Source organism: Brugia malayi, assembly GCF_000002995.4.
Source record: "Brugia malayi strain FR3 genome assembly, contig: Bm_v4_Chr3_scaffold_001, whole genome shotgun sequence".
NCBI classification, from domain to species: Eukaryota; Metazoa; Nematoda; class Chromadorea; order Rhabditida; family Onchocercidae; genus Brugia; species Brugia malayi.
In genome coordinates, this window is record NW_025062477.1 from 8,155,198 (window position 1) to 8,181,681 (window position 26,484).

The window sequence follows — 26,484 nt, forward strand, 5'->3', positions numbered from 1 at the left end:
TAAAAGAATTCATCAAAGCAACTAATTGGTACAAAGTAAAACTAGAAAAAAAAAAAACATTAGAAACTTATTAAAAAATGGAAATCAAAGCTGACACTGGCAACTTTAGCATACTGAAATACAAGTGACACTGAAATTGCTCAGTAAATTACCAAGTTTTGCAACAAATGAGATTCTTATCCCTAAACTTCAAAGAACTAAAAAATGATATATTCTAAAACAAACGGCTTGCAATTAATTGATTCGATTTTTATTTATTTTTTACGTAAGCGAAGTAACAATATCACTTTCCACATTTTCAGTTGTGGAATCCGTCTTTTGCGAAGATAGGATTTCTTTCTTAACATCCTTTTCTTCGTCACCTGTTACTTCTTCTGACAACACGATAACGTCTGATTCCATAGGTTCGTCCCCGACATCATTACCACCAACTTCATCTACTAATTGCAATTCCTTCTTTTCCTCAGCCTCACCATTTACTTTCGTAGGAGCTGAGTCCTTCTGAAACCCACATTTCCTTTACAAATTTCTCGAAATAAAGAATCAAATCAATTTATCCCTCACTACTCGAAGACCAATAAAAAAAAAACCTTTTTTGGCACTTTTTTATCATCCTTATCATCTTTTTTTTCCTTTTTCACATCTTTCTCATCCTTTTCAGAGGTCTTCTCTTCCTCCTTCGGATTTGGCATCAACTTTTCAGCCATACCGATCATTCGCTCGCCGATTCGGCGAAATTCCTGGATCGCACTTTTCATTTGTACAGTATCGTCCACAGAATTCTGCAACCTAACGAATTAATTTCAAAACTAAAATTGGTGTCACCTGCCTACCAGATTCTGAAAAAAAGATGGTAATAGCCAAACCTTCAAGCACTTTTCTGCATCATGCAGACGCTTCCGATATTTTTCAACATCTTCTTCCAACCTTTTTTTCTTTTTCTCTAGTACTTGAACATGTTTCGCACCATCCTCTACAGAATAAAAAAATTTGATAAAAATATTTTATAAATGTGAAGTAGTCACTGCCAATCTTTATTGCACAATAAGTAACCTTTCAAAATTTAAAAAATCTTTAACGATTACTCAGTTGTGCTTCCAATACATCGACCTTTTGTAACGCAGCATTGGAGTCAGATTCCATCTTTGAAACCTGCTCTAAAACTTGCGGTATATTCATAAGAGAACCCAAATATATTACAGATCCTGTTGCACTAATATCCGGTGCTTCACTCGTTGTTTTTTTGCTAGCATCAATCGATTCCTTCAATATATTACCTTAAACAGGATAAATTATAAAATATAAGGAAACTGATATTATGAAGCATAATAAAGCAACTAAAAGAACAACTTAAATATTTTAACTAGTAAACCGGAATAAACGCGAGCGGTTATGGACAGCTTAAAATGATGAAATACCAAAGGATGAAAAGACTGCAAACGAACTACCTTTCGCCAGTTGTTCAGTAGTAGGTGGATCCGATATCACACCGGGTCTGTATGTTACCGTACCATCTTTGTTTGCCCAACTATCGGTAAGATAGCGATAACTTATCCGATCACGTGATAAATACCTTTTTAGCAACTTCTGTACTTGTGCTCGGGAAATGTTCAAACCTATGGAAAATAGTATTTCCTCAAAATCTTTCTCCAATATATACCTGAAATATTTGCAATTGCATGTTCTTCGAATCTTTAAATTTTCTGGTAACAGACCTCCCAAACATGCAGCAAGTGTAAGAGGTATGCAAAAGAATCGAGAATACCATACTGCCTTTGTAATCTTTGGGATATTTTCCTAAAACATACCCGCAAAGATTCTGATCGAAATGAGCAAAAGCCTGAAAGACTGTCCGATCTATAACAATTGGCTTTCGTGCCTCAGCAAGAAATTTCCGTTGTTCTTCCTCTTTCTTCTCGTTTTCTTTCTTCTCCTCCTCAGACTTTTCAGCTTTATCTGTTTTGACACTTTCCATTCCTTCTATAAACAAGAACTTCCACCATTTCATTTTTGATTCAATTCAAAATATTTAGGATCTTACCTTTAAAATTAATTCTTATAAAAGCCAAACGATATACCTTCTACTCCTATAATTTCTGCAAGCTTTGCTTCCTCACGACGCTTCTTCTCTGATTCTTTATCTATAGCACAACTCAATGTTTTGTATGCAATAAACGCCTGTGAACGATCCAACATTTCACTAATACATTCTGCCATAACCGCTAACTAAAAAGCTCACTTTCGATAAGTTTTGAGAAATTATATGCAGACTTTACAATTGGAAAAGAAGTTAAAAAATCTTTTATTGGGATTATAAAATTAAAGCAATGAAAAGGACAAAATGCTGCCATCTCCCAAATGAAATAGCTCCTTTTATGGACTAAGTCTTTAGTCTAATTTATTAATTAGAATGGCAAATGTTCCCGTTTGGCTGAAATCTCTAATTTTATAGTGCGATGAAAAAATTTTTTTAAATACATTTATTCATTTATTTTGATTACTAATAAACTAATAAAGGTTAAAAGTTTCACTAAACTATATTGAACATTTCAATTAAAACAAAATACTGGAATATACCTCAAACGAATGCTCCTTATTATCTTCAATGCGATAATCTAACATTGTGTGAAGAGAGACTATTTTACAGTCAAATTTCCCTCCTTTAGCCATGCGGTTCGGATATACCAATATTCCTGGTTCCTTCGGAATTGTGAAATGACGCTCCAATGAAGCCTTTTTTTCCTTCTTTTCTTTTTCCTAGAAATGGAATTTATAACAATAATCTTAGTTATGCAATCTACAAAGCTCCAACTCTATAATAACTTTTTTTTTTCCAGTGTCAACTACTATTTTAACTGCTTTGTTAATATTGATCAAAGGAATTACTAAGCATGCAGCACATGCAATTCAGGAAGCATAACAAAACAGCTATTAGTGCACAGTCTTCAAATAATTGAATATTTAATAAAACCCACGAATTTTTCAACAGCTTTCTTGTCTTCATCAGTCAGTTCTTTCTCCTCATTTTCTTCTTGTGGTTTAGCTACCTCAATCTGAATGAAATAACAATAAGCAATCGTTTTCATACATGGAAGATAGAATGTTGTCTCGCAATTTTAAATTGATTCGAGCACTGGAAATTCATATCAGGGAAGAATTAAAAAAGCAAGATTAGCTATAAATTCATTTTTTGCTCACCATTCCTACTGCTGTCTTTAAACAAACATCCTCTTTATCTTCATCTTTTGTTTTCTCTTGATCAAGTGCTTCTTGAAGTCGAGCACATAAAACTGATTTTACTCCTTTTGTCTCCAAATCTCGAGCCATCAATTCTTGTCGCAGTTCAGCGACCTAAAAATAGATAAGCTATAGATTCATTTCATGAATAAGTCGTCACTAATATAAAGCTCAGTAAGAAACGCTACCAACATAATTGTTCTAAAGAAAAAGTAATGTATAAACAAGGAGTAAAATGAAGTATGACCCTTGTGCAATTATTCTTATGATATTTGAAATTCTAGGACATCTTGAGATGAATTTATTACTATCATAGAAGTAAAGCGACCACCAACCTTCATTGTCCTGATATCTAATTTAGACCAGTGAGTTGGATTCAAATCTTCATCATCTTCCTCTTCTACTTCCTGTACCTAAAAATTACGAAGTCTATAAAACATAACAGCGATATGGATGACCTATGGAAGGGACTATATATTGGTGGGTAGGTAATCCGCCCGATAAATTTTGAGAAATTTCCTAGATGTCTTAAAATGTATGAGCCCAATAAATTTACACTTATTGAAACTATAAGCAGTAATGAAATCAGGTTTACCATGTTTTTTATCTGTTACAAAAAAAAAAAAAAAAAAAAAGTGCAAAGCATGCGAAAGTCTAAAGAAAATATTAATTTGACATTTTTAACTGCTAAATCTGAAAATTTTAATTATGGTAATATATATGGGGGATAAATAGATGAAGACATTCGCTGAACAAACTGAGCAGTGCTTTTTACGAATTTCTGAACAAAATATGGTTGCTTATTCCCAGCAGTTTACTGGAAAACAATACACAACTAGAAAACTGAACGAATCGAAATGAACACAAATTTAAAGTAAAACGGAAATAAAACAAAAAGTAGAAACCAGGCAAAACACACACAAAATGCTTAGATTATTACTAATGACGGTAAAATAAAAAATTCAAAGTGAATGGTGTTTTGTTCTTTCTTTTCTTTTTTATTAGGTGTTTTCACCTGCTCCTTATTGACATCACTTTGTTGTTGTCCCTGCTGCAGTTGTTGTTGAGTATCACCAGCTGGAGCCATCGGCTCGGTCGTGACTGTAGCTCCCTCCCCAGCATCTCCACAATCTGTAGCAGTGACGGCTACAGTAGACGGTAGAACGAGTTTTTGCGCATCTACAGCAGCAAGTTTGTTCCCAAGCTGATCCTTTAGCGTAGCCAGCAATTGTTGATAGCAGTCTTCGGTAGGCATCAAACCACTGGTATCCGGCAGAAACAGGCAGCATGTATCCATTCGATCTTTCTCAGCACGATAGTAACGAATCTCCGCCATTTTGTACCTGAGGGTTCACAGTGGTTTCTCAAAACTTTGTTTTCAGCTTATCACTACTAATTCAGCTTATCACGCCTTCGTCTTTTTTTTCATCCAAAAAAGTTGACTAGATCTACCTGACAAGACTGGTAATCCGAAATTTACACCTCAGTAATATTTAAAGCCTTGTAGATTATCACAAACACAGCTTCTTATCCTTGTAAAAGGTTAAAGCTGCATATAGTGTAAACCGAATTGTGTAAACTACTGAAAACTTAAGTCATGCAAGTGAAAAAATTTTTTCAGCAGCGTTTCTCCCATTCAGCCGTTGCATCATTGTCGTACAGAAGCATGATGACATTCTAAGAAAACAGCTTTTATACGAGTTAGAATTCAAAGTCACTTAATAAAACAGAACAGTGGAGCATGAGTTCTCAGGTACTCCGTCATTATACCAAAGAGATCACATTCGTAGTTTTATTCATGGTAAATGCAGAACTTCGCCCTTCAAAATTTACATTTACCAACTTAAGTCGCTATTCTGAACTTCCGATGTGCTCCTTATTCCAATACTAATTATGACTTATAAAACCTCGTAACAAAATAAAATAAATTTATGATCCTCCCAAGTTCGCCTACTGAATACCTATAATTTGAAAAAAATACAGCCATGAAATTTTCTTCATGATTCGGCAAAAGTTAAAAACAAGTCACAGTGATCAGCATGAAAATTCTTCTAACATACCATCTAGGACATCTGGAAAGGTCCACTCCAATTAAAGCTCGAACAGTTCGAATTGCAGTACGGACAAAAACTTGGGGATCTGTTTCGGGGTTATCACCGTCAAGCGACGGTGACCAAGCGCCACCGATTGCCATCATTTCTTTATTACGTGTACCTGCAATTGAATTTCTCTGATAAATGAGTTCCTCATCGAGTTGAAGACACGCAAACTCTACAGTCGCTGAGTTACTCCTATAAAAGAAAGTGACGGAAAGTATATACAAAAAGTGAAATCAACATAAAAGATCTGCACTGCTAATTTCTTAAAATTATTAAAATTATGGGCAGGTTTAAAAGTGTATACGTTGATCCGAAAAATATTAATTTCCCTTTTCTTGCTTTTTTCTTTTCTTTAACATTACTCAACTAAATTATATTTTTAATTCAATCAATAGTCAAAATGCTAACCAACAACAAAGTTGAGGCAACGTTTCAGTGAAACCGAATCAACATTTTCATCAATCGAACCGTCAACTAGTAAACCAAACGCTTTCTGGTGTACCAGTGAGAGGCCCTGATGACTCATTAAGACAATCTGAAAAATTTAGTGTGGCATTATCCTAAAGACATCCACAAATCGCGATAGTTAGTGAAGCGTGAAGTGAATGTAAGAAAAAATTTCGTTTGCGAGGTTATGAAATTGAGCATTCTGAGAGAAATACTATACGTAATTCCATTCGGGAAAAAAAGAAAAATGAAGAATTTACCTTGACAGAAAACCGGCAATCCGCATCTGGAGGATTCAGAGCGTGCAAGTTTTCGCTTGGGCAATCGATATCCTTATGCAAGATATGGTAGGTAATGGGTGCCGTGGAAATCGATATCGGATTTTCAATAGGTGTCGTTTTTGGCCATTCAATATTAATATCAGAAAAATCTGATGGAATGTAGAGTAACGGATAACGTTTACGCAGCTGCATAACGGTTTGTCTCGTTCCATTTCTTTATTAAAGATATACTTTATATCATACTTCAGAATCAAAACAAAAAAGATCTTTAAAATCAAAGTATAAAATTGAAGTTTGGAAGTTCGTTCAATAATTCTGTTAAAACTAAACCAAGCAGAGAGAAAACGTTGAAAACTAAACTCACAAAATTGGTGGTTTTGGAACGTAACACTGATAACGCGGTATGATACGCGAACGTCGGCGAGGAGGTGACAGACTATCGTGAGTACTTGGATCATGTTTTTGTGAAGGAGATCGATTACGTCCTGAAACACTGGCTGAATGTTCTCGTTTTCCTTCATGTTTTCGTACCGGTGTTGAATGTTTCGGAGATATACGACCCATTTGACCTTTCGAGTAGTCACGAGCTGGGCTTCTATAAAAACATCTTCGAGTGCAGAAGCCAGAAGTTATCAGTTCTGATATTCATAAAAAGTGCAATATCAGCAGTCCTCACTAATAATTAAGTAGTGGCTATCTAAAGTCTTCAATTCAGATAACCAATAAAACAAATTTTTTTTCCGCTGAATTTTAAAAACTTACTAACAGCTCAGGCAAACCATCATAAATGCAGATTTTTATGAATTCCACAGAATAACTTTTTTTTAACTTCTTGCATATCCAACAGGTTATATATAACTATAGTGAAAAAACAAACCTTCGAGGTGATCGACGTGCAAGACCACGAGGTGGTGAAATACGTCTCGGTGAGCTCAAACGTCTCATATCCTGTACCAATGCCGGTGGACCACATTGCCCACCTCGAGGAGAACGATGTCGGCCTGGTCCAATCGGTGAACGAGGACGTGGCGCTATCAATACAAAATTTAAGTTATTAAGCATAACGACAAAGCGCAGAAAATAGTTTTAGTAGCATGAATTAATCAGAAACAAAAATCGAATCTGAAGCCGAAAGATTCCAAAAAGTAACAGAAGTTTTTAAAAACCCATAATTGATAGTAAATCGAAAAATTACATGCACGAAAATCACGTGAACGAGAATCATTTATGTGAGTAACGGCCTGTGGTTTCTCAAGAGTTTTTCCAGCCCAACTTTGTTCACCAGGTATCATTCCACGACCGGTTATTGGCTGCCGACCACGGTCTGGAGGTGTATGAGTAGGTAGCCCACCGCCACCTGGACCACTTTTATCGCCAATTAATTGGACTCGATATGCATTCCATTTGAATGGCATAGTTGGGTTATACGATGCTTCGACCATAACACGATCACCTGTTCGTGGTAAGGCACCTCGAACATTACTAGAAAGTTTTAATATAATATGGGAAATTCTTAGTCGCTAAAAATTTTTAAAACAAAAGATAAGAAATTCATCTCGACCTTTCTATACAAAGAACACGAAGAACTTACAACTATTTGCAAATTTACAGATATATATTTACAGCATTAAATACTCAAAACCGGCTACTTCTATTACTTTCCATTATGTGCTAAATACCGATTATTTTGGTAATATTATTGATACCCAGAAAAAAAATAATGGAGTTGATCGCCTCCCAAAGCTGACATTTCCATGCTTATACAGAAAACAACACAAACTTCAGGCGTATGAATAAATACATGAGATTGTGAAATTTCAGTTTAAAAAAAAAGAGGAAAACTTAATTCACACATACCTTACTTGAAAGAAAACATCGTCATCGATGAATCCATAATTGTCATGCATTTTTGTAACCACACCCGAAAATGTACGGTTCTTTTGCTGAAAATTCTGCACTACCGCAATAACATGTAACTGGTAAAAATAACATGTTGAATTCTACTCAACCACACGTTGTGACAGTGATATTAGTTAGCAAGCTGACCCAATGATGAAAAAGATCAGTGTATCTTAAACAATAAAGAATAAAAACAGCAGCATTTGGTAATCATCATCCAATCTGTTTCATTCATTATCAGTGCTCTCATCAGTGCTACTCAGTGGATTCAGTGAGCAACAAATGCCTGCAAATTCCCAAATATATCTCACTAAACCTCATTACCTTGTTTTTTAAGCGCTCCGATCTATATGTTATTCAAATAATAAAGTAAAAAAATGCAGAACACATCATTTTTGTTTAAAAAATTTGTTCCAAGAATTAAAGGTCCTTAATGGAGCCAATCTATGGACACACAACCAAAAATATGGACATATGTTACAGATCAAAGATACCTGTTTATAAAATTTATGAAATATGTCATAAAATTAACCTTTAGAACAAAGAGTGGGATACTAACTAGCTTATCAATACCAAAATAATGTACAACATAATGTTAGCTTTCCATTTGAACGTACTTATGAAGTATAATCTGAATTCTAGTTACCTGCTGTTGGGCTTGCATTCGAATTGTTTGTGATGGTGTTTGCAGCATACCCAGATTCATGCCCATGTTACCTACTGCTTGCTGAGAGAAAGCAGCGGCATTGATCATACCCATCTGTGCGAACGGTTGTGCACCAATTAATGGGTTTTGGAAGAGGCCAGCGTTAAGTTGCTGATTTGCTCCTGCACGGTATTAATTTAAACAGCAGCATTAATTTTAAACTGGAAGCCTACCAGCACACAGTTTAAATTTCACATAATAGTTAATTACTATTTAACAAAAAAAGAAAACAACAAAATAAAATAAATGACCATTAACGGTTAACTTATGTTTATATTAACAGCTAATCAATTTTTTAAAATATTCCTACACTGCATCAGAAATACTGTATAATTAAACTATAAATGTTACATAGTAACTGCACAATATAACTATAATAACAAACTTCGTGAAATAGAGCACGAGTACTGCTAATTTATTGACAAACAGCTGATATTTGTCTTATATAGTGGTATTGTCATGTAATATCATGAAATGTTTGCCACTATTTAGTAAATTTCGGGTTCTTTTCAGCAAAAGTAACACCTTAATGCAATGAAACTAAACGTAAAAACAAAAATTACCTGGTGGTCGAGCCCAAGCGGCTGGATTCTTCGGCCCAAATTGTGACATAATTTTGTCACCTTCGAATCTGATGATATGACGTTACAAATCTTAGGAACTGTAGTTTGCTGCAGATAATAACTTTTGACAATAAAACAGGATAAAATTCCCACCAAGGAGAATCAGTTGTTACTCCTATGGGAAGCTCCTAAATGTCAATATCGAGAATTAGTAATAATCGCTGCATACACAATTCAATGTTACATTTATTACACGACATGACTATTAAAAGAGGTCACAGGTAACTTCATAAAATAGTTAAATATTCACTAATTAGGAAGTCGAACACACAACCGAAGAAACAAATCGAAAATAAGCAAAAGTCACGAAGAAGCAAATAACGCCACAGGAATTTGCCACATCTCCAACTTCCGATCTGCAACCCCAACAACCGCCCAACACCACGCACCTGAACACCAGGTCAATCCAATCGATCTCTTGTCCCGCCCTCTTCGAAAATCAGCAAACTTCAGCACCACAACCTGGAGTGTACACTCGGCCACATGCGACTCGTGTTTATTGATTCGCACCTTTTTCTACCGATCACCAAAAGCATTCAATATTCGGACCAAAGTGGACATAATGCAACTGCATTTGGATCAGCAATCTTTCGTTTACACTTCATTCAGCACTTTATCCCTTACATTAGAACGCTGGTGGCGTATTTCTCGAGTAATTGAATTGAATGATTAATTATTCTATTCCAGTTGATTTTAAGAGTCGGAGTCATGACAGTCAGCTTATTCTCATTGTAGTTATTGCAAAATCAAAGGTGCAGGAATGGAAAAGGAAAAGAAGAGTAAGTCAAATTAAAAAAAAAAAAAAAAAAAACGAACTCCCTCTTTACAATCTAGATCTGTAGAACAACAACCGCACTGGAATCATTCCTTTACTCATCCAAACTACTTCATTAAAGATGCTTTTCAAAAAAGATTCAGGTGTCGCATTGAATTTGTACAGCCAGCACTGAGTACCTCGCCTTCAAAATAATAGCTTGTCCGTATTATTGAATGGGAATACGACGAGTATATCTTAGTTAGGCCAATATCAGTCACCACCATTTTCCATTGAAATTTAAATAATTCAGAAAATTAGTGAATTCTTCACTATCCTCACTTTAAACAAATTTTCAGTATATTTATGAAAACTTAAACTCCGTTGACCAGATCTGTCAAACGACGCTGACGAGTTCGATTCATCGTCTCTCAGCGTTTAAAGCAGGTGCGACTACTAGATTATACGTATACTTGTAGTACTCAAGGGAACAAGGTATCAGTTGTTTGCAGGAAATAAGGGAGTTATCTAAGTTGTCTTCATTCTTGTACCGGAAACTTTGACAGAAGGCCCTAGTGTTCCGGAATGAAGTGGATGGAGAGGGAATTGAACCCTCATTCCTCTCACTTGTTCTCTGTTGTTCTTTTACGCCTATCATCTCCTCTCTTTTCAATCTCTCCCTTGATACTGATCTCTCGCAGTCATACTACTCATCCCTTTCTATCTCTCTGCCTGTAGCTCAGCAGTAATTTTCATTTATCTTAAACTGTTCCGAAATTTCTTCTACTCTTCTGTTCTCTTCGTCGTATTTCGATTTTTTTCTCGTTTTAATTTCAGAAGCGTTGTACAACGGCAGTTGGACATCGGAATTTTGAGGAACTCTATCTCACCTCAGTCTCTCTGCAATTCTCTTTGTAAAATAATTTTATGGAAGTGAAAATTGAAGATGTTAGGACTACTGAAGAGTATGGCATCGATGCGAGTGACTTCTTTGCTTTCCACTGTTAAATTTTTTCACTGTTCAGGTAAGCTTTCCTTTCTGTTGGCGCTTTCCTCGCTTAATGATTATTTTATTGGTAAGTACTGAAATGTGCTAACTGCTCCACAGTATAAAGCCAATTTCACATCCTTTACCACATATTTCTTCCGCTCATTTTCCAGATCGTTGCAGTGCTCACTATACAACCATTTCTCGAATAAAGCGTGCCAAATATATTCGGCAGTATTACGTAACTGTACAGTTTTTATTGTTATTCGCTCTATATATTAAAAATTATTATTATTTAATATAGAAATATTAAATTTTTACCACCATTTGTTGATAGCGTACTCAAGTTCATTTAAGGTTGAATTCTTATATCGATATGTTGGCTTAGTGATGTGGTAAATAATAACACTTTGGTCACTTCATAGCTTTTTAAATTTGTTTCTTTTATTCAGTTGCTCCATACAGATGGGTCAACAATCCGGATACGAGCTGCGGAACCATTGGATTTGATTCAGATGCCTTTTAACGTGGATACTTTGACAGATGAAGAACGCCGATTCCTAGAAATGAAACGGCATAAAACTAGGAAACTCACGGTGAGCTGAGCAGCAAAATTTTTGGTTTTATTTTCAATCTTTGAGAGGTGGTTGCTGAAGTTTTTTACAAAGGAATGCCTCAGACTTGAGACATTTTTGGAGCTTTTTTTTTTGCGAGTTATTGCGAGACTGAAGTACTGACAGTGGTAAGAGTGCTTGCATTTCTTTAATATTTCTTTCATAATATTTTTTTCAAGGAAAATTTTATGTAGGAATTGAGTTTTTAAACTGTACTGTCATTTCCTGACATTTCAGAAGAGGCGGGAAACCGTCAAATTTAATGCAGACGAATACATTGATTTATGGCGGAAGAGCTTAAAAACGTAAGTAGCATACAGTATTTTGGTTCCTTAAGTATCAATAAAATAAAAGTTTGTGTTTCTAATCATTATTAGCGCGCAATGAAGTGAAAGCTTGAAAAGGTGATATACTGACTTGTCTTTTGGTGTTTTGGATCGTAGAACCATAATTTCCAGATTGATTAGAATTTGGTTTGTGAATGCAAATATTTTTCTTCAGACGTGAAGAATCTTTCCCTAAATAAAACACATTTTATAAAATCTGGTATTGGTTTCAGGTTTCATATCATCGTATTAGATTTTCGAAAATATTTATTTACATTCATTGTTCCTTTGAATTATTCGCTTATTATTGCTGTTTGTAAATAAAAGTTTTTGTGAATTCCAAAGAATTTTTTTTTCAAGTTTTATTCATGGTTTTATTTACTGAAAGAATTTTTCTCATCATTTTTTCATGTACATTTTACATATTGAAACCTTTTTAGGACATATATTTCCTAATTCCTTTTGCATTTATTGCTGTTTCTAACTTTCGTTCCGTTATTCCTGTTATCACTTTTGGATCGCTTTTTTTTTGATTTTGTTAATAGGTATGAAGTGTATGATTTTACTCTTCGGAAACGCCTGGAATCTTGATTTTCATCGTAGTTGATAATTTTAAATATATATTTAGTGAAGCACTGTCGTGTATTTCATCTGCTTATCTGTAAGTCGAGGCGTCATAATTTTACGGTTTTATTTTAATGAAAATAGGTAACACAGTTTATTGTGGATCATCTACTTATAATTACTCGTGGAACAACATATTTGTATATAAATTTTATCACTTTAACCAAAAGTGAAAATTTTTTCTGATGGATTGAGGTGTTTTTCTTTTGCAAAATAGATGTAAGAATTAATCTATTCATGGCAAAAATTTCTCTGGATTGCTTTATGGATATAATGAAAGGATAATGATGTTTTTTGTCAAGTAGTGGAACTTGACCTCGATGTCCGGCATTATAGTTGAAGGTCCGTATCTTTATCTGTTTTGGAAGGCTAGTATCCCAGAAAAGGTTTGGAAACAGCTATTGCTGTTTCTTGGGGCGATTGATTTTATTTTTCACCTGTCGTAAATGCGACGGTTTTCGATGCAGTTCAAACTTTGTAAAGAAATAAAGGTAACCTGTTTGGCAGGTAGGTAGTAGCGATCTATTCTTTTGAAAATATTTCGCCTTTTTAAAAACCGATTGGTATTCCATGATAATGTCAAATGGTCAAGTGCTTGCAGAATTTACGCAAATGACAATAGAAATAATGGTTAAACGCTGAAAACCGAGAGTTTTGGAAGAAATTTGATTTTTGCAGAACTTTTTCCGTATTACTGGCACATTTATATTTTTGATCAGTCTATTTAAACTTGGTTGGAACTAATATTATTAACATTAAGTCGCATCAAAATTTACGAATGTCGAAAGATGGTAGCCATCCGAGGTACACAGTTCTACTGCCAACCTACAACGAAAAGGAGAATTTACCAATATGTGTTTGGCTGATCGAAAAGTATATGAAAAAAAATGAATTTTCTTATGAGGTATTTTTTTCCTTGTGCTTAAGTTTGTGGAAAAATTTATGTTTCTGCAAATCGCGAATGTTTTATAATTTTCTTAACACTTTACGAATTTTAAAACCACAAATTTTCAAAGGTGATCATTATTGACGATAACAGCCCAGACGGAACAATGGATGTGGCTAAGAAGCTGGAACATGAATTTGGCAATAACAAGATTGTTTTAAGGCCTAGGGCAGAGAAGTTAGGCATGTTTTGGTTCATTTTCATATCAGCTGTTTGATGTTCGATAAAATCTCTTTCAGATATTTATATTCCAGAAATCAAAAAAAAAAAAAAAATTGAGTAAAATTATTTCATTTTTATGTTTAATGAAATACTTCTAGGTCTTGGAACTGCTTACACTCACGGATTGCAATTTGCTCGAGGTGATTATGTCATCCTCATGGATGCTGACCTGTCACATCATCCAAAGTTCATTCCTGAAATGATCAAACTTCAACAACATAAAAACGTTGGGTTTTAAGTTTTCTGCAATAATTAAAATTCATCTAGATGTTTCCAGATGAATTGTTGTATTTATAGCGTACTTCATGCGGTTTCGGTTCATTTAATGCAGTATATTTGATCAAATTGACCATGATGTCAATTTGTTAAGATAGTTTTCTTGATTATGGTTTGGAGCAATCTGAAAAAAATTTTTTTATACTTGTCTAAGGAATGTTCAACAGGTAGGATGAATCTGTTGAGAAGTCTGTTCTAATGACCTTTATTCTAACAATGATAAATATACAAATATTTGTTCCAACAATGGACTGAAAATTTTATGAAGTTCTTCTACAAATATGAGATAAGGTGAAAGGATAGAGGAGGAAAATAAATTGATGGAAAATTAAGTAAAGGATTTAAATGAGCTTGAGGGAGCAGCTGAATTTATTTACTGCTACAAATTTTTTTTTTTGGGTTGCTGATGCTAAAAAACTGAACCAGACAGAGAGAGTTTTACAACAAGCACATGGTTTTAACATTTATATCAGTTGCTCATAAGAATGATTGTTAGATTATAAAACTTAGAATATTTCGATATTACATGTATATTTGGTTTAGAACAAAGGAATAATTTTCAACATATTAAACAATGCACTTATTCTTTGTTAATCGTACAATGCAAATAAGTTCACCTACAATTGAAAAATGAGTATTGAGTGAATGACTGCTTACATAATATAATTTTGAAACATTTTTATTCTTGTCTAAGGAATATTCATTTGAGACAATTTTTAGTCCTTACGTACGTGTGTGTGTGTGTGTGTGTGTGTGTGATCGATGTTTAAATGTGACTTTGCTTAGACCTCCCAGAAGAAATCAATAATGTTGCCTACTGTGCCTGTGTGTCCAATCCATCCTTTTATGATCCTGATTATATCTGAATACGGATGGATATCAGAATCATCTGACTCGAAAAAGTTTATTGTTGGATGTGTTTTCCAGTACTTCTCAGTAGTTAACGCACAAGATTAATTGAAAATTTTCTATAAATTAAGGAATCCTTATGTTCAATGCACTGTGTTATGGGAACTTTATTTTGCTGTTTTCAGTATGACATTGTAACAGGCACACGCTATGCTCGAGGCGGTGGTGTTTCGGGTTGGGATCTCAAACGTAAATTCGTCAGTCGTGGTGCCAATTTTTTAGCTCAGGTTCGTTCTTATAGATATGAATCACTTTTATAGTAAAACGGTCTATTTATTATTTTAGTTTCTACTTCGACCCGGGGTTTCTGATTTAACTGGTTCTTTTCGTCTATATCGCAAAGATGTTCTGGCAAGGCTGATTGCTGACAGCGTTTCAAAAGGATATGTGTTTCAGGTCAGTTCAAATTTTGCCGCTTTTTTTATTGTTAGAATTTTTTAGACCATGTCTTAACACAGTTTTGAATTTCGATATTTCTTCCTTAAAGCTTTAACAACAACAAAAAAAAAAAATACTGACTATTAAAGTGCTCATTATTTCTAAGCAGCCAGCAATAGTAACTATTTTTTTCTAGATGGAAATGATGTTTCGTGCAAGCAAACTGAATTACCGCATAGGAGAAGTGCCCATCTCGTTCATTGACCGTTTTTACGGTGAATCCAAACTTGGGAGCCAAGAAATTGTTGATTACATCAGAGGATTGTTATATCTGTTCATTTTTGTTTAGATTTACTACTTTTGAACTGTTTTTAGAAACAGTTTGACCGCTTATCTACCGCTGTGCCTAATGCTCTTTAAGGCAATTTTGATGAAACTTTTGTTTGTGGGGTTTCCCCGCTGACACGACTTTGCACTTCGCTTAGTCTTTTTTCTGCGATTTGTATCCGCTTTGTTAGAAATTTCTATATATTCTTCAAGCGGCTCATTTCTTGGATTTTTCTCCATCTTCTAAATTCTTTGAGTTCGTTTCCCTCTGAACCTGTATGTTCCTTATAATTCTTTTCCTAACCATTATTTTTCACAAGCACGGCAAGCAAATTGCAGCTTAATAATGGAATTGATCGCAAGATTTACCAGCTGGCTCTGGAAAATGTTATACTATACACGCTATTGGGATTTAAAATAGATTTTGATATCGCGTTTTCTTCGTGGTACTAAAAGCTCGGGGAAATCAGTAGCCATTTTCCAACCCGTACCTTCTAAACACAGGACACTTCTAAACAACAAATTGTTGAAAACTCGTGATTATGGACGAGGAAATTTTATATATAAGCAGATGTACCAGCATAACTTATAACTAAATTATTTCAGGCAAATTAGATTTCATTAATGTATTTTTAAAGCCATTAAAACATTAAGGACGCAAAGCCGAAACATTTACTTCCTAACAATCAGTGCTAGGGAGTAAATAGAAAAATTAGTGATCACAATTTATAGCCCTGATGCCTCTTTTCAAAATAAGCAGATACAATCATAAATCCGAGTGGGAGATAGAAATCAGAACCCTATATCTGTTACTTCCATATTGTCGTGGCTCAACTTTTATAGGCAAAGAACTACAATTTTTTACCTTCCCTGTGATTTAAAATTACAACATGCAAGGCAATACCTTTATCAGGAAACGAAACGTTAAATCATATACAAGAGATCATCATTATTTTTGTGATAAACTGCTGAAGAGAACAGAATTCAGCTAAACAAAAAAGATAAAAGCTACTTACTAGGCGGTTTTGAGGGAAGTAGGGGTCGTGCAAAATTTTCATTTTTTTATTATCATTATTGCGCGCAACATATGCATTGTATCTATGTATTGGCCCCATTTTCATGCGAAGAGATTATCATTTTTCTATCTCTCCGGCGCTTTAAAATAACTTTCTGAGGTGATGAAATAAAGATTCCACCAAATCTAACTGCAGTTTTGCCTTAATCCTGAAAGCAAATTACAATGGCTCTTAGTGTTTACGAGATATTTCATTAGAAATAAAATCAGGAAAGGTTTGACAAATATCTGTAGCAAAAATGAGGAAAAAAAAAAACTTAAAAGTGCTCTTATGTAAATAGACAAAAGAATTATTAAAGCACTCTGAAAGACACATAAATTTTAGTTGAAAGGAGTTCCAACTGATCAGCTGCTCTCGATGCACTGCTACACGTCATTCAGTTGAAAAGCAATATCCCGATGCCTACACTGCATCTTTTCCTTATGATCACCAGGATTTTGTATACTCTCCGCTTCCGATATATCCAAGTTTTGATTTGTGGAAGTTGTTGCTGCTGAACTCGCAGACAACGCTGAGTGGTCTTCATCATTGCCAGAATCATGTTCCGAATCATGCAAACCTGGAATATTGAGGATTGTGAGAATTCTTGGAATGTTTTACGGGACACGAACCGTGGTAAATTTGAAGATCTTTCAAAATCCAAAATAAATCAAAGTTTTTTTAGACTTGAATCATGTCAGAAACCGCATAATAAGAAAGCATTCAATGTCCGTGAACAGCAAGGAAACAAATCTATTAAGGGTCACAAACGATAACAATGAAAATCGATGTTGTTTTGAAGGAATGAAAAGGAGATCAAAAAAGCTAGTTTTATGTGGATTTTATAGAATAAAAACTTCGTAAAAGCAAGCCTGTTTGAATCTCTAGACGAGAAGAATGAATGGTTTGCACATTAGTAGAACTCTTAGATTTCCTTTTGATAAAATCATCAGTAATTTTGACTGCACTGGTATTTCCCACTTCATGTTCCTTATCGCTTTCATCAGTAAGCTGCAAAAAAATAGTATTGCGTTGCCGGATTACAGTTTTCATGCAATGGGTTTTGAAAAAGTCTTGAAAAAATGACAAATTAATATTTCTAATAAATGATCCAGAAAGCCAAGAGTGTTTAACTAATTCCATATGAAATAAACAAATGATAATCTAATGTAAGTGTTTTACCTGTTCATCCGAAAATTGTTCTACCTGTGCTTCACGCACTATTCGCATTTGTGGAACATATCGGGGGATCTGTTGTATGGGAATCAATTCCTTCCTATACAACAACTGCAGAACTGGTGAGAACATCGATTTAAGGACAAAGACCAGTACGAAACACGATGTGACTACTAGTCGACCGCATAAATATATAAATGGAAGGATAACGAAAACAATAATAAGAATAAAATGTGGAGTTGGCCGATATTCTAACGGACTGGATGGAGAAGGCATCTGGTAATCACAATCCCCGTGCAATCTAAAAAATACAGATATAAACATAAAACACAAGGAATACATATAAGATATGCTGGATAATAATACATGTTAATTTCCCAAAAGATCCATGCAAATACTTTGATTTCTAGAATTAACAAACACAAATTTTTAAAGTTTTATTTGGAAACTTGCTCTGAAATTCTATTTCAGAACTAAATTATTCCGACGATGATTTTAAATCATAAGCGACCATCTACTCAATGCTGATATAGTTTACGATCCCACTTAATAATAGCATACGTTGTACTGAACCTCCCAAACAATTCAATTATCTCTTTTTAGTACTGTTATGCACGTGGCTTTCCCGGAGAAAGTTCATAGTGACATCACTCAAAAAAATACCGGCAAATACGAAAAATTTTAATCCCAAAATACAAAAACTGCTTTAATCGATATAATTCCTTTCTAACAATTCTCTTTTTCATTTGTTTCGTACTTCAAATTCCAAAATATTTTATTAAGAATTGTTTATGGTAGATGGTCGGAATTTTCTTAAATCTTTAAAGGAATCTTTATATCTTTTCCGCTTATAATTATAATTTCAAAAAAAGCATTAGTATGAAAATTTTTATTAAAATTAAAATGGCTTGTTTTCTCTTCCGTCTTCTTTTCTTTCTGAGTTGAGCTAGATTTTTTAAACGATATGCATGTTGTGACCTCACATATCCATCCCATACGGATGATGCATACTAGCAAGAGCGAACTTTTTTTGAATTTTTCTTGCCGAACCGACATATTTTAAATGATTAGAATAGAATTTTATGCAACAAAAAGAATGTAATGCATCAAAGATTTCCATAACCCAAAATTTGTAGACATTACCTCAACTGTGAAGTTCTTTAAGCAAAAATTTGATCGCAACTTTCTGACCCGTATTTTTGTCCACAATATAATCAGTATGTTGGATAAAAGCTTGTGCCGCTAATCCGTACAGAAGACAAGGCAATCCTGTGAAACATTTTTACAAATGAAACTTAAATACAAACAATGAACAGAAAATACTAACAACAATTTTGGGCTTGACAAGTGGAAATACATATATTCTTTATCGTTTAGAACGAAGAATATTTAAAATAGTTTTAAGTCAATGTACCATATAGTTAAAAATCCTTATCTAAGAAGTATTTACCGCAATTCAAAACCGTAATAAATTTATATAAATAATTTTCGGTACTGAAATCTTTCCAAGGTTCTTTCGTGCAATGATACTTGATATACGGATAACAACCAATTCTGAAATGAGAAGGCATGTAAAGCTTAAAATTTCAAGTGAAAAAACTACCCATACGAAGGTTGAAAAAAAAAAAAACATAAAACATAAAACAAAGGAAATGTAGTAATGCAGTTGCTTTTATCCAATGGCATCTTCAGATGATGATTTGCACTGTTGACAATGCTCTCTATAAAGAACACATAGCAGTTACAAAATGTGAACAGCAGTAGAAAGACTCATGAATAATGTTCTTTCCAAAAAATGAGGTGAATAAGAACTGAAAAAGGAGAAGATCCTTACTATCAAGGTTATATAACATTTTCCCTGTCTACACGATTGGCCGTCCTCCAACACTTTAACAACTGCAGAGATGCTAAAGCGCAAAATTTCAAAACATGAAAAAACTAAACGTTCAGTTCGCAATCAGTTATATCGCTTTTCTATAACACAATTCGTATAATTTTCCAGGAATGCAGATTTTAGTCAAAAATTAAAATGAGCTAGTTAATTTCTAGAAATTAACTTCGCCCACAATTATTTTACTGAATGAATTTGTTTATTTGATTTAGTCAATCAGACCCTTTACGCTGGAAGCAATAGCAATAATGGTTCGATTTTCTTTTTCAGTAAGGGATTTTTAGTCAGGAAAATTGTTATGGAAAAACAGTTTTCATTTATATTTTATTTTTACGGATTTAATTATAGCCATAAAAATATGGCAAACACAATCACTCGCATCGAAGAAGCGAAGATTAAAACTGTTTACTCAGTGGCAGACTACATTACACGACCAAGAATAGGTTAATAAAACACTAATCGAGCAACTATTTTTTCTTCTTTCCTCTATCTTTCTATATATAGATAAATATTTTAAATATAAAGAAGAAACTAACATAGCATATATGCACATATTATCATATTTAAAAAGCAACTCGAATATTAAAGAAAAAAAATGTCAAAAACATTTTAATTCCATTCGGAGTACTCTGGGGCCGACATTATGCATAGTTATGTTCATACTGACTTTGAAAGTGTAACAGCTATAAATGATGTGTAGTTGAAACATTGGGGGAATTAATTTCTTTGAAAGTTTTTTTTTTTTTTTTTTTTTTTTACTAACAACTTAATAATAATTGTGGAACAGAGAAACAATAACATACCTTAAAATGGAGTAATTATAGCCATCAACATCAAAATTGAAATGCTTATCGCCGAAATTGTCGTCCTGAACGTCCCTCAAATGGTGAATAAAATAATAATTAGTTGAAAGAAATTTCTGAGCTGTGAAGTTAAAACGAGTTTCTGAAGTTTCTGTATGCAACACCTTTATGATTTCTGTAAAATGATAATAAACATTGCAGCATAATTATTACCGATAGAGCAGAAAAAATGATGTCCACGTGGGATATTTACGAGTCTGAATGTAACTTTTCACGATCTGAGATGCAAATGGGCGACGACGATAGAACGGATTAATAAAGAAACGATAAGGCCAGACAAAGAGTAAATAAATCAGCATATGGTTGGAATATTACTTTTGGGTATATTCAAATTATAAAATACATACCTTTGTTACAGTACTTTGTTACATAATCTCACAAGTACAAGTCTGAAAAAAAAAGCGGTTTGGAAATGTGTGCGACATTTTTAGATTAACAAAAAAACCATGTGAAAAAGAGGTAGAACTTATGAAGGATTCTAGGGAAACTACGAAACTTAAATATCTATACATATAAAGCCAAAGATTAAATAAATGAGCATAAGGCTGGAACATCACTTTTGGGCATATTAGATTACAAATTACATACCAGCTTATGCCACAGAAAAAAGCGTCTTCAAGAAAATAGAGAATGGGAAGAAAAATGCAACACTAAACGTCTGAAATTCATTTTTGAAAGATCACCTAGATCACCAAATTTTCTGTTGAAAAGACCTGCGAAGTGGCGTAAAATATCAGTATGAATTACCTAGAGAGCACACTCAACAATCAAGCGATGAATACCCTATTTTTTAAATGCATCAGTTTTTTCAACTGATCAGCTTGGATGATGTCATAAAGGCTGATACCAAGGATTTAATCGTGTTAGTTTTTGCAACTTCGCTTGCGCAAACTAAATAACCAATAATCGAATCTAGAAGCAACAATCCCTCCTTAATATGAAACAGCCTGGAGACACACCTGGTGGACTTATGACCCCACCCCAGCTCCCGGTTGCAGGTATATATATATATATACGAGTGTAAAGCAAACACAAAACCACCGCAAAACACCACACTAACCCATCGTCCCTCCCGAAAATTAATCTATAACACGGCCTGCGGCCATCCTAAAGGGTCACCATGAGAAAATGTTTACTGACCAACTCTAGCAACACATAACCCAGACCTCGAAACCCGAATTACAGCACTTCTAGATGGTACCAACGAGTGTGCATTCAAACGTTCGTGAAGAATGACAGGGAACGATTTGTTGTAAATTTATCTATTCTATTCAGCACAGCAGTCTACTCGATGTTTCCGTATCACAGAGGTAATATAATCAAAAGGATGAGCAATAATTTAAATTTGTAAGAATGATGCTAGCGGGTATTCCAGAGAAAATTTTAAGAAACAATCTCTTCAAAGATTACATAAAGGTAGATTGGAAACCGTTTAACAGTAAATGGAATCTCAAACTCGAAAGTTCAAACAAATACATACCACGATATTCTACAGTTTCAGCCAAATACCATGCGAATATAAATTTCAAATGGCTTGAAATTAAGTTTTGAAAAATTCATTTCCACTAGAACTGAAGGGAGCAAAACAACCATTTCTAATAAATAATAATCTAAGTTTAAGAAATATGCAGCATAATACAATTATAACATTACATATGAACTCCAAGAAAATACAGCAGATTCAGGAACAGTAAATAAAATGAAAGAAAAACTTTATTTTCCATTGGAACCATGAGGCCTTTCAACCAAAAACCAAGAGAGATTATACATTCACGTAAGATAAAGTTCTTGTATTTTGAATAAAGTTAACGGGGAAAGGGACGGTAGCAAATGGTGGATACTATGCATTTTTCATGAAATGTAAAAATCATATTTTAAATACACAAAACATGCGCACAGAATTGACCTGTCATTGAAAAAAAAAAAAAGAATCAATGATCCCACAAGCACAGTTCCAGAAGAATTCTAGAAATTTAAAAGGAAAAATTACAAACCTTTTTATCAAGTAATGAAGATATGAATAAAAGGCACCAAAAAATGAAATTAAGGCGCGAATTCGAGACAAAGATAAAGAGGTGGATCAATTCAATCTAATGTGAATATTATCCATTTTATGAAAAACAAGTTAAACAAATGGAAAAATAATAAGAAAATACAAGAAAATACTAAATTTCTAATACACATAGAAGAATAATGCTAAACTATATCACATACTGTTTTCATTGTATTGAAACATCTTTGGAACTAATGAACGAACATACTACAACTTTTCAGACTTGAAAACCCAAAATCGTGAGATTCCGTCAATAACAAAAAAAAAAAAAGGTTTATTTAAACTCCCGAGCCGAAAAGCTGGTTTGACCAACAAAAGTGAGAAATAAAAGTAATGACTCTGCTTTGTTTATAGTAAATCGCTCACAAATAAATGGAAACTATCGATTTTCTTGGTACCTATTATGATGACAGCCTTCTGATGCTGCGTTGCCAGTGTTTTCTTTTGTATGATCAACAACAATATCTTCATCTGAATCATCATCACTCAGCTCATTGTTATTTCGTTGTACCTTCGATAATCCACTGAAGAGAAGAAACTGACATATTTTTAAATTTGAAAACATCTTGAAATATTCGACTATGCTTTATTATTCAAGAAATGCAAGAATTGATCATGACAAAAAGTGAACTTTAATAAATAGTTATTCAAAAATTATATACAACGTATTCAATTATTTAGAAGGTACCCAATCGTGCCGTGCATATCATTATTACTATTTCGCTTCTGAACCATTAATGTATCTTCAGAAGTTCCACTCCAATCAGAGATACGTGAATGTATGCCACGTTGGAGAGTATTCCGTTGGTTTGCTGGTTTCACAGTAATTATCAAATTTTGAGCATTTGCCACCATCATATCTGTTACTTGGTCTAAAGTTTTACCTTGTACCTGGAAACAAAATATAAAACGCAAAACATAAAAAAAAAAAAAGGCAATACAAACATTAGCGAACAACCGTGCAAAAAATCTATAATGAACAGCATTTATTCTACTTCTCATTTTGAAAGAAAAAATATCTCTTAAACACAAAAAACAAACCTCAATACCGTTTACCTCAAGCACTTCATCATTAACTGCTAATAAGCCAGTAGACTCAGCCAAACCGCCTTCAACGAGACGACTGATAAAGATGCCCTGTATTTTCATCACACCTTGCGGGGTTACTCTTACTGATGTTCCTGAAATTACGACGTATTAAACTTTATTCTAAGCAAAGAACGTCTTGAACGGCTTTTAATTCACTTCGCCAAACTTATCACTGCTTTAGTCGAAATTATTTCAAGACAGAAAGACCTCCAAATATATCTAACTTGACAGATTTTAGTCGTTTAAAATTGACTCTAATAAGCACAGTCTTAAATGAGTATATTAAAACTATGCTACTACTTCATAAAATGCATCCAATTCGATTATGTAATTCTACCATCTCTAATATAAAATCCCAAGGGACGATCACTGCCATGTTTACAAAGTCGTACTCGACGATGAGCTTCTGGAACAATGTCCACATCTATTATTGCAGATACCTAAAAGATATTAATCTGAACTTCCCTCATTAAAAAGAAGCAGTAAAGTAGTTAACACAGCTAGAAGTTAAAAACATAATCTAAGAAATAGAATGAAGTACCATTTGGAACACTTTGTACACTTTAAAGTTACTTTTCGAAAGCAAATGTATCAAAATGACATAAAACAGAAAGCGAAGATTAACCTGCCGGAAATCTTCCGGGTTTGAAATATTGTATGTCCTTTTAGGTGTCCTGGAAACTGTTGGTATCAACAGTGACAAGCCTTTGCGTCGACGATCAATTGTGTCTGTACCGTAGCCATATTTTTCTTCCCAGGATTCCCCCTTTCGTTGTATTAACAGCCGTAATATTGGACGGGCTGATTCAAAAGATTTTCGGAAATTCTGCATAAAACAATTTTGTGAAAACAAATATACCGGTAAATGATCAAAACAAGGACTATACTTTTTTCATTTTTTCGGAGATGAAAATAGTGTAAACGAACTCACTTTCATCATTGGTTAAACTTTCAACCGTTTAAACAAATTCATGTGATGGTACTTGTATTGGCAAAAGTATAACGGAAATACAAATCTTAAGTCAGAAAAATATTTTCTTGTTTACATTACTCTTAACTGTATTACATCATAACCATAAGAAGTAACTCACATCATCATTAGTAATCGGCAAGAGATCTCCAGAATGGCTTGTATAACACACCGTGAAAGGTATACTGTGCAAAGAATGAAGACCTTCAATCAGTGTACGAAATTCTTCATAAGAGGGAGATTTGTTATCTTGAAACTGTACTGAAAAGCGTCGCCATTCCGAATCAAATTTTGACTTTACCTGGAATCATTTTAATAAATTAACAAACGGTACATCCATTTTTCTCTTTGTTTACCTTTCTTTCATAAAGAATTAAGACTTGACTGATAATGGACTTTCACCCCAATAGTTCAACACACACACACTAATGTGAAAAACGATGCTTTCCTTGAAACAAAGAAGTGAAGCAAAAAATAAAATCACTTGTAAAAATGTAGGAAGTACAGCATGCAACGGTTGAAAAATACGAGCAGCACTGTTCCGACCGTTAGACTGCAATAAAGAATTAAACTATAGAATAAAAAAAAGAAAAAAGAATTATATCAATATACCAATTACTGTCCCACCCATAGTGTTATAAAAAGCAACTCAAAATTTACAATATATGTATGGCACAATAAATCTTGTCCTTGAGATCTTTGAAATGAATGATCATTCGGCACGATGCCACGTCACTAGTAGAAGAAGTGATCTGCATTATCAAGATCTTTAGATATTATACTCCCCACCATTTCTCCAAACTTTGCAAAAACCTTAATAGTATGACTACTTACACCTGAGCTATATTGTCCGGATGACGGAGAATATGAACCATGACTGGACGGTGGACCGTCTGACTTCCACGACATTCAACCCTGCAAATATGAATAGTTCTTATTTACCAAACGTCTAACCACACCAGTAGTAAAAACATGGCCCATATATGCTATGTTTATTTCTCTAACACATCTAAAAAACAAAACAAAAAATCAAACAAATGAAATCTGAAATCTAAAGACATAAGGAAGAATTAGAATTCAAAAATACTTTCTTATTTGGATTTAAATTTTTTCTAAGCAAATAAATAAATGTAGTATGACAACAGCACAGAACTTCGAACCCTTCTCCTTCCGATATATGGGGAAAACAAGCATTCCAGTTACTTCAGTAAAATGATGTGTTGTTGGCAGTCTTTCTTTAGTTGAGGGACATTTCTGTAGAAGACAAAAGGCAAAGTCAACAACTATAGTACTCCTAAAACGGAATCTGCGGCAAACAATCCCCGAACATCTACCACCTAAAAACCCACTCTGAATAGTTAAGGAAGAAGCAGTAACTTCTTCCAACCTAGAAAAGTGGCGATTATCAAGAGTTTTGACATTACTTATTGCCGAAGTAGCGTAAGCAATAACATATAACGTGTTTAGGTCATCCACCTATCATCCGTCCATTCCGTTACTGCTGCATTATCAAAAGTCATTTTAAAAGTCAAGATGTAATTCTGCAAGTTAACATAGAACAAAATTGTAATTTCTTTCAAGATATCTCCAGCGCCTCACATAATTCCAGGAATCTATCAGAAAAATACATAGCAAAATGTTCCCGTATATCATACCGACAGAAAGATTATCTTGATTGATTTGTCAAAAGTTCATATATATTGCTAAATGATGGTAGACATTCACAATCCA

General features: G+C 33.9%; 6 protein-coding genes across 9 annotated transcripts; 2 read left to right on the plus strand and 4 right to left on the minus strand.

Annotated features, from left to right (window-relative positions):
* Positions 1-261: 261 nt before the first annotated feature.
* Positions 262-9,281, minus strand: Bma-ccar-1 (Uncharacterized protein; the record flags this gene model as incomplete). 4 transcript variants are annotated; one of them, XM_043080413.1, is made up of 21 exons in its annotated part: positions 262-501; positions 591-782; positions 867-973; positions 1,086-1,277; positions 1,449-1,660; positions 1,809-1,980; positions 2,079-2,226; positions 2,578-2,757; positions 2,976-3,053; positions 3,199-3,351; positions 3,573-3,644; positions 4,253-4,580; positions 5,298-5,451; positions 5,745-5,871; positions 6,044-6,278; positions 6,429-6,659; positions 6,942-7,095; positions 7,260-7,546; positions 7,922-8,007; positions 8,610-8,791; positions 9,233-9,281. In XM_043080413.1, 21 exons carry the CDS (start codon positions 9,279-9,281, stop codon positions 262-264), a joined length of 3,579 nt encoding a protein of 1,192 aa, XP_042936347.1. The 4 variants fall into 4 exon arrangements, with proteins under 4 accessions (XP_042936347.1, XP_001901214.2, XP_042936346.1 ...); XM_001901179.2 differs by having other exon boundaries at positions 3,573-3,650; XM_043080412.1 differs by having other exon boundaries at positions 7,922-8,016.
* Positions 9,282-10,992: 1,711 nt separating this feature from the next.
* Positions 10,993-11,957, plus strand: Bma-mrpl-55 (Uncharacterized protein; the record flags this gene model as incomplete). The annotated part of the gene is made up of 4 exons (XM_001901180.2): positions 10,993-11,071; positions 11,208-11,281; positions 11,487-11,630; positions 11,886-11,957. The coding sequence occupies 4 exons, from the start codon at positions 10,993-10,995 to the stop codon at positions 11,955-11,957; spliced, it is 369 nt and encodes a 122-aa protein (XP_001901215.1).
* Positions 11,958-13,376: 1,419 nt separating this feature from the next.
* Bma-dpm-1 (Uncharacterized protein) lies at positions 13,377-15,678 on the plus strand (the record flags this gene model as incomplete). Its single annotated transcript, XM_001901182.2, has 6 exons — positions 13,377-13,502; positions 13,615-13,726; positions 13,865-13,992; positions 15,077-15,178; positions 15,237-15,347; positions 15,526-15,678. 6 exons carry the CDS (start codon positions 13,377-13,379, stop codon positions 15,676-15,678), a joined length of 732 nt encoding a protein of 243 aa, XP_001901217.2.
* A 1,419-nt stretch (positions 15,679-17,097) lies between these two features.
* On the minus strand, positions 17,098-18,019 carry Bm12887 (Uncharacterized protein; the record flags this gene model as incomplete). The annotated part of the gene is made up of 3 exons (XM_001901183.1): positions 17,098-17,291; positions 17,569-17,722; positions 17,894-18,019. The coding sequence occupies 3 exons, from the start codon at positions 18,017-18,019 to the stop codon at positions 17,098-17,100; spliced, it is 474 nt and encodes a 157-aa protein (XP_001901218.1).
* A 1,012-nt stretch (positions 18,020-19,031) lies between these two features.
* Bm1034 (Uncharacterized protein) lies at positions 19,032-19,458 on the minus strand (the record flags this gene model as incomplete). The annotated part of the gene is made up of 2 exons (XM_043080415.1): positions 19,032-19,156; positions 19,338-19,458. The coding sequence occupies 2 exons, from the start codon at positions 19,456-19,458 to the stop codon at positions 19,032-19,034; spliced, it is 246 nt and encodes an 81-aa protein (XP_042936349.1).
* Positions 19,459-23,073: 3,615 nt separating this feature from the next.
* Positions 23,074-25,662, minus strand: Bma-par-6 (Uncharacterized protein; the record flags this gene model as incomplete). Its single annotated transcript, XM_043080416.1, has 8 exons — positions 23,074-23,218; positions 23,383-23,585; positions 23,736-23,875; positions 24,121-24,223; positions 24,409-24,609; positions 24,875-25,054; positions 25,238-25,306; positions 25,588-25,662. The coding sequence occupies 8 exons, from the start codon at positions 25,660-25,662 to the stop codon at positions 23,074-23,076; spliced, it is 1,116 nt and encodes a 371-aa protein (XP_042936350.1).
* Positions 25,663-26,484: the final 822 nt, after the last annotated feature.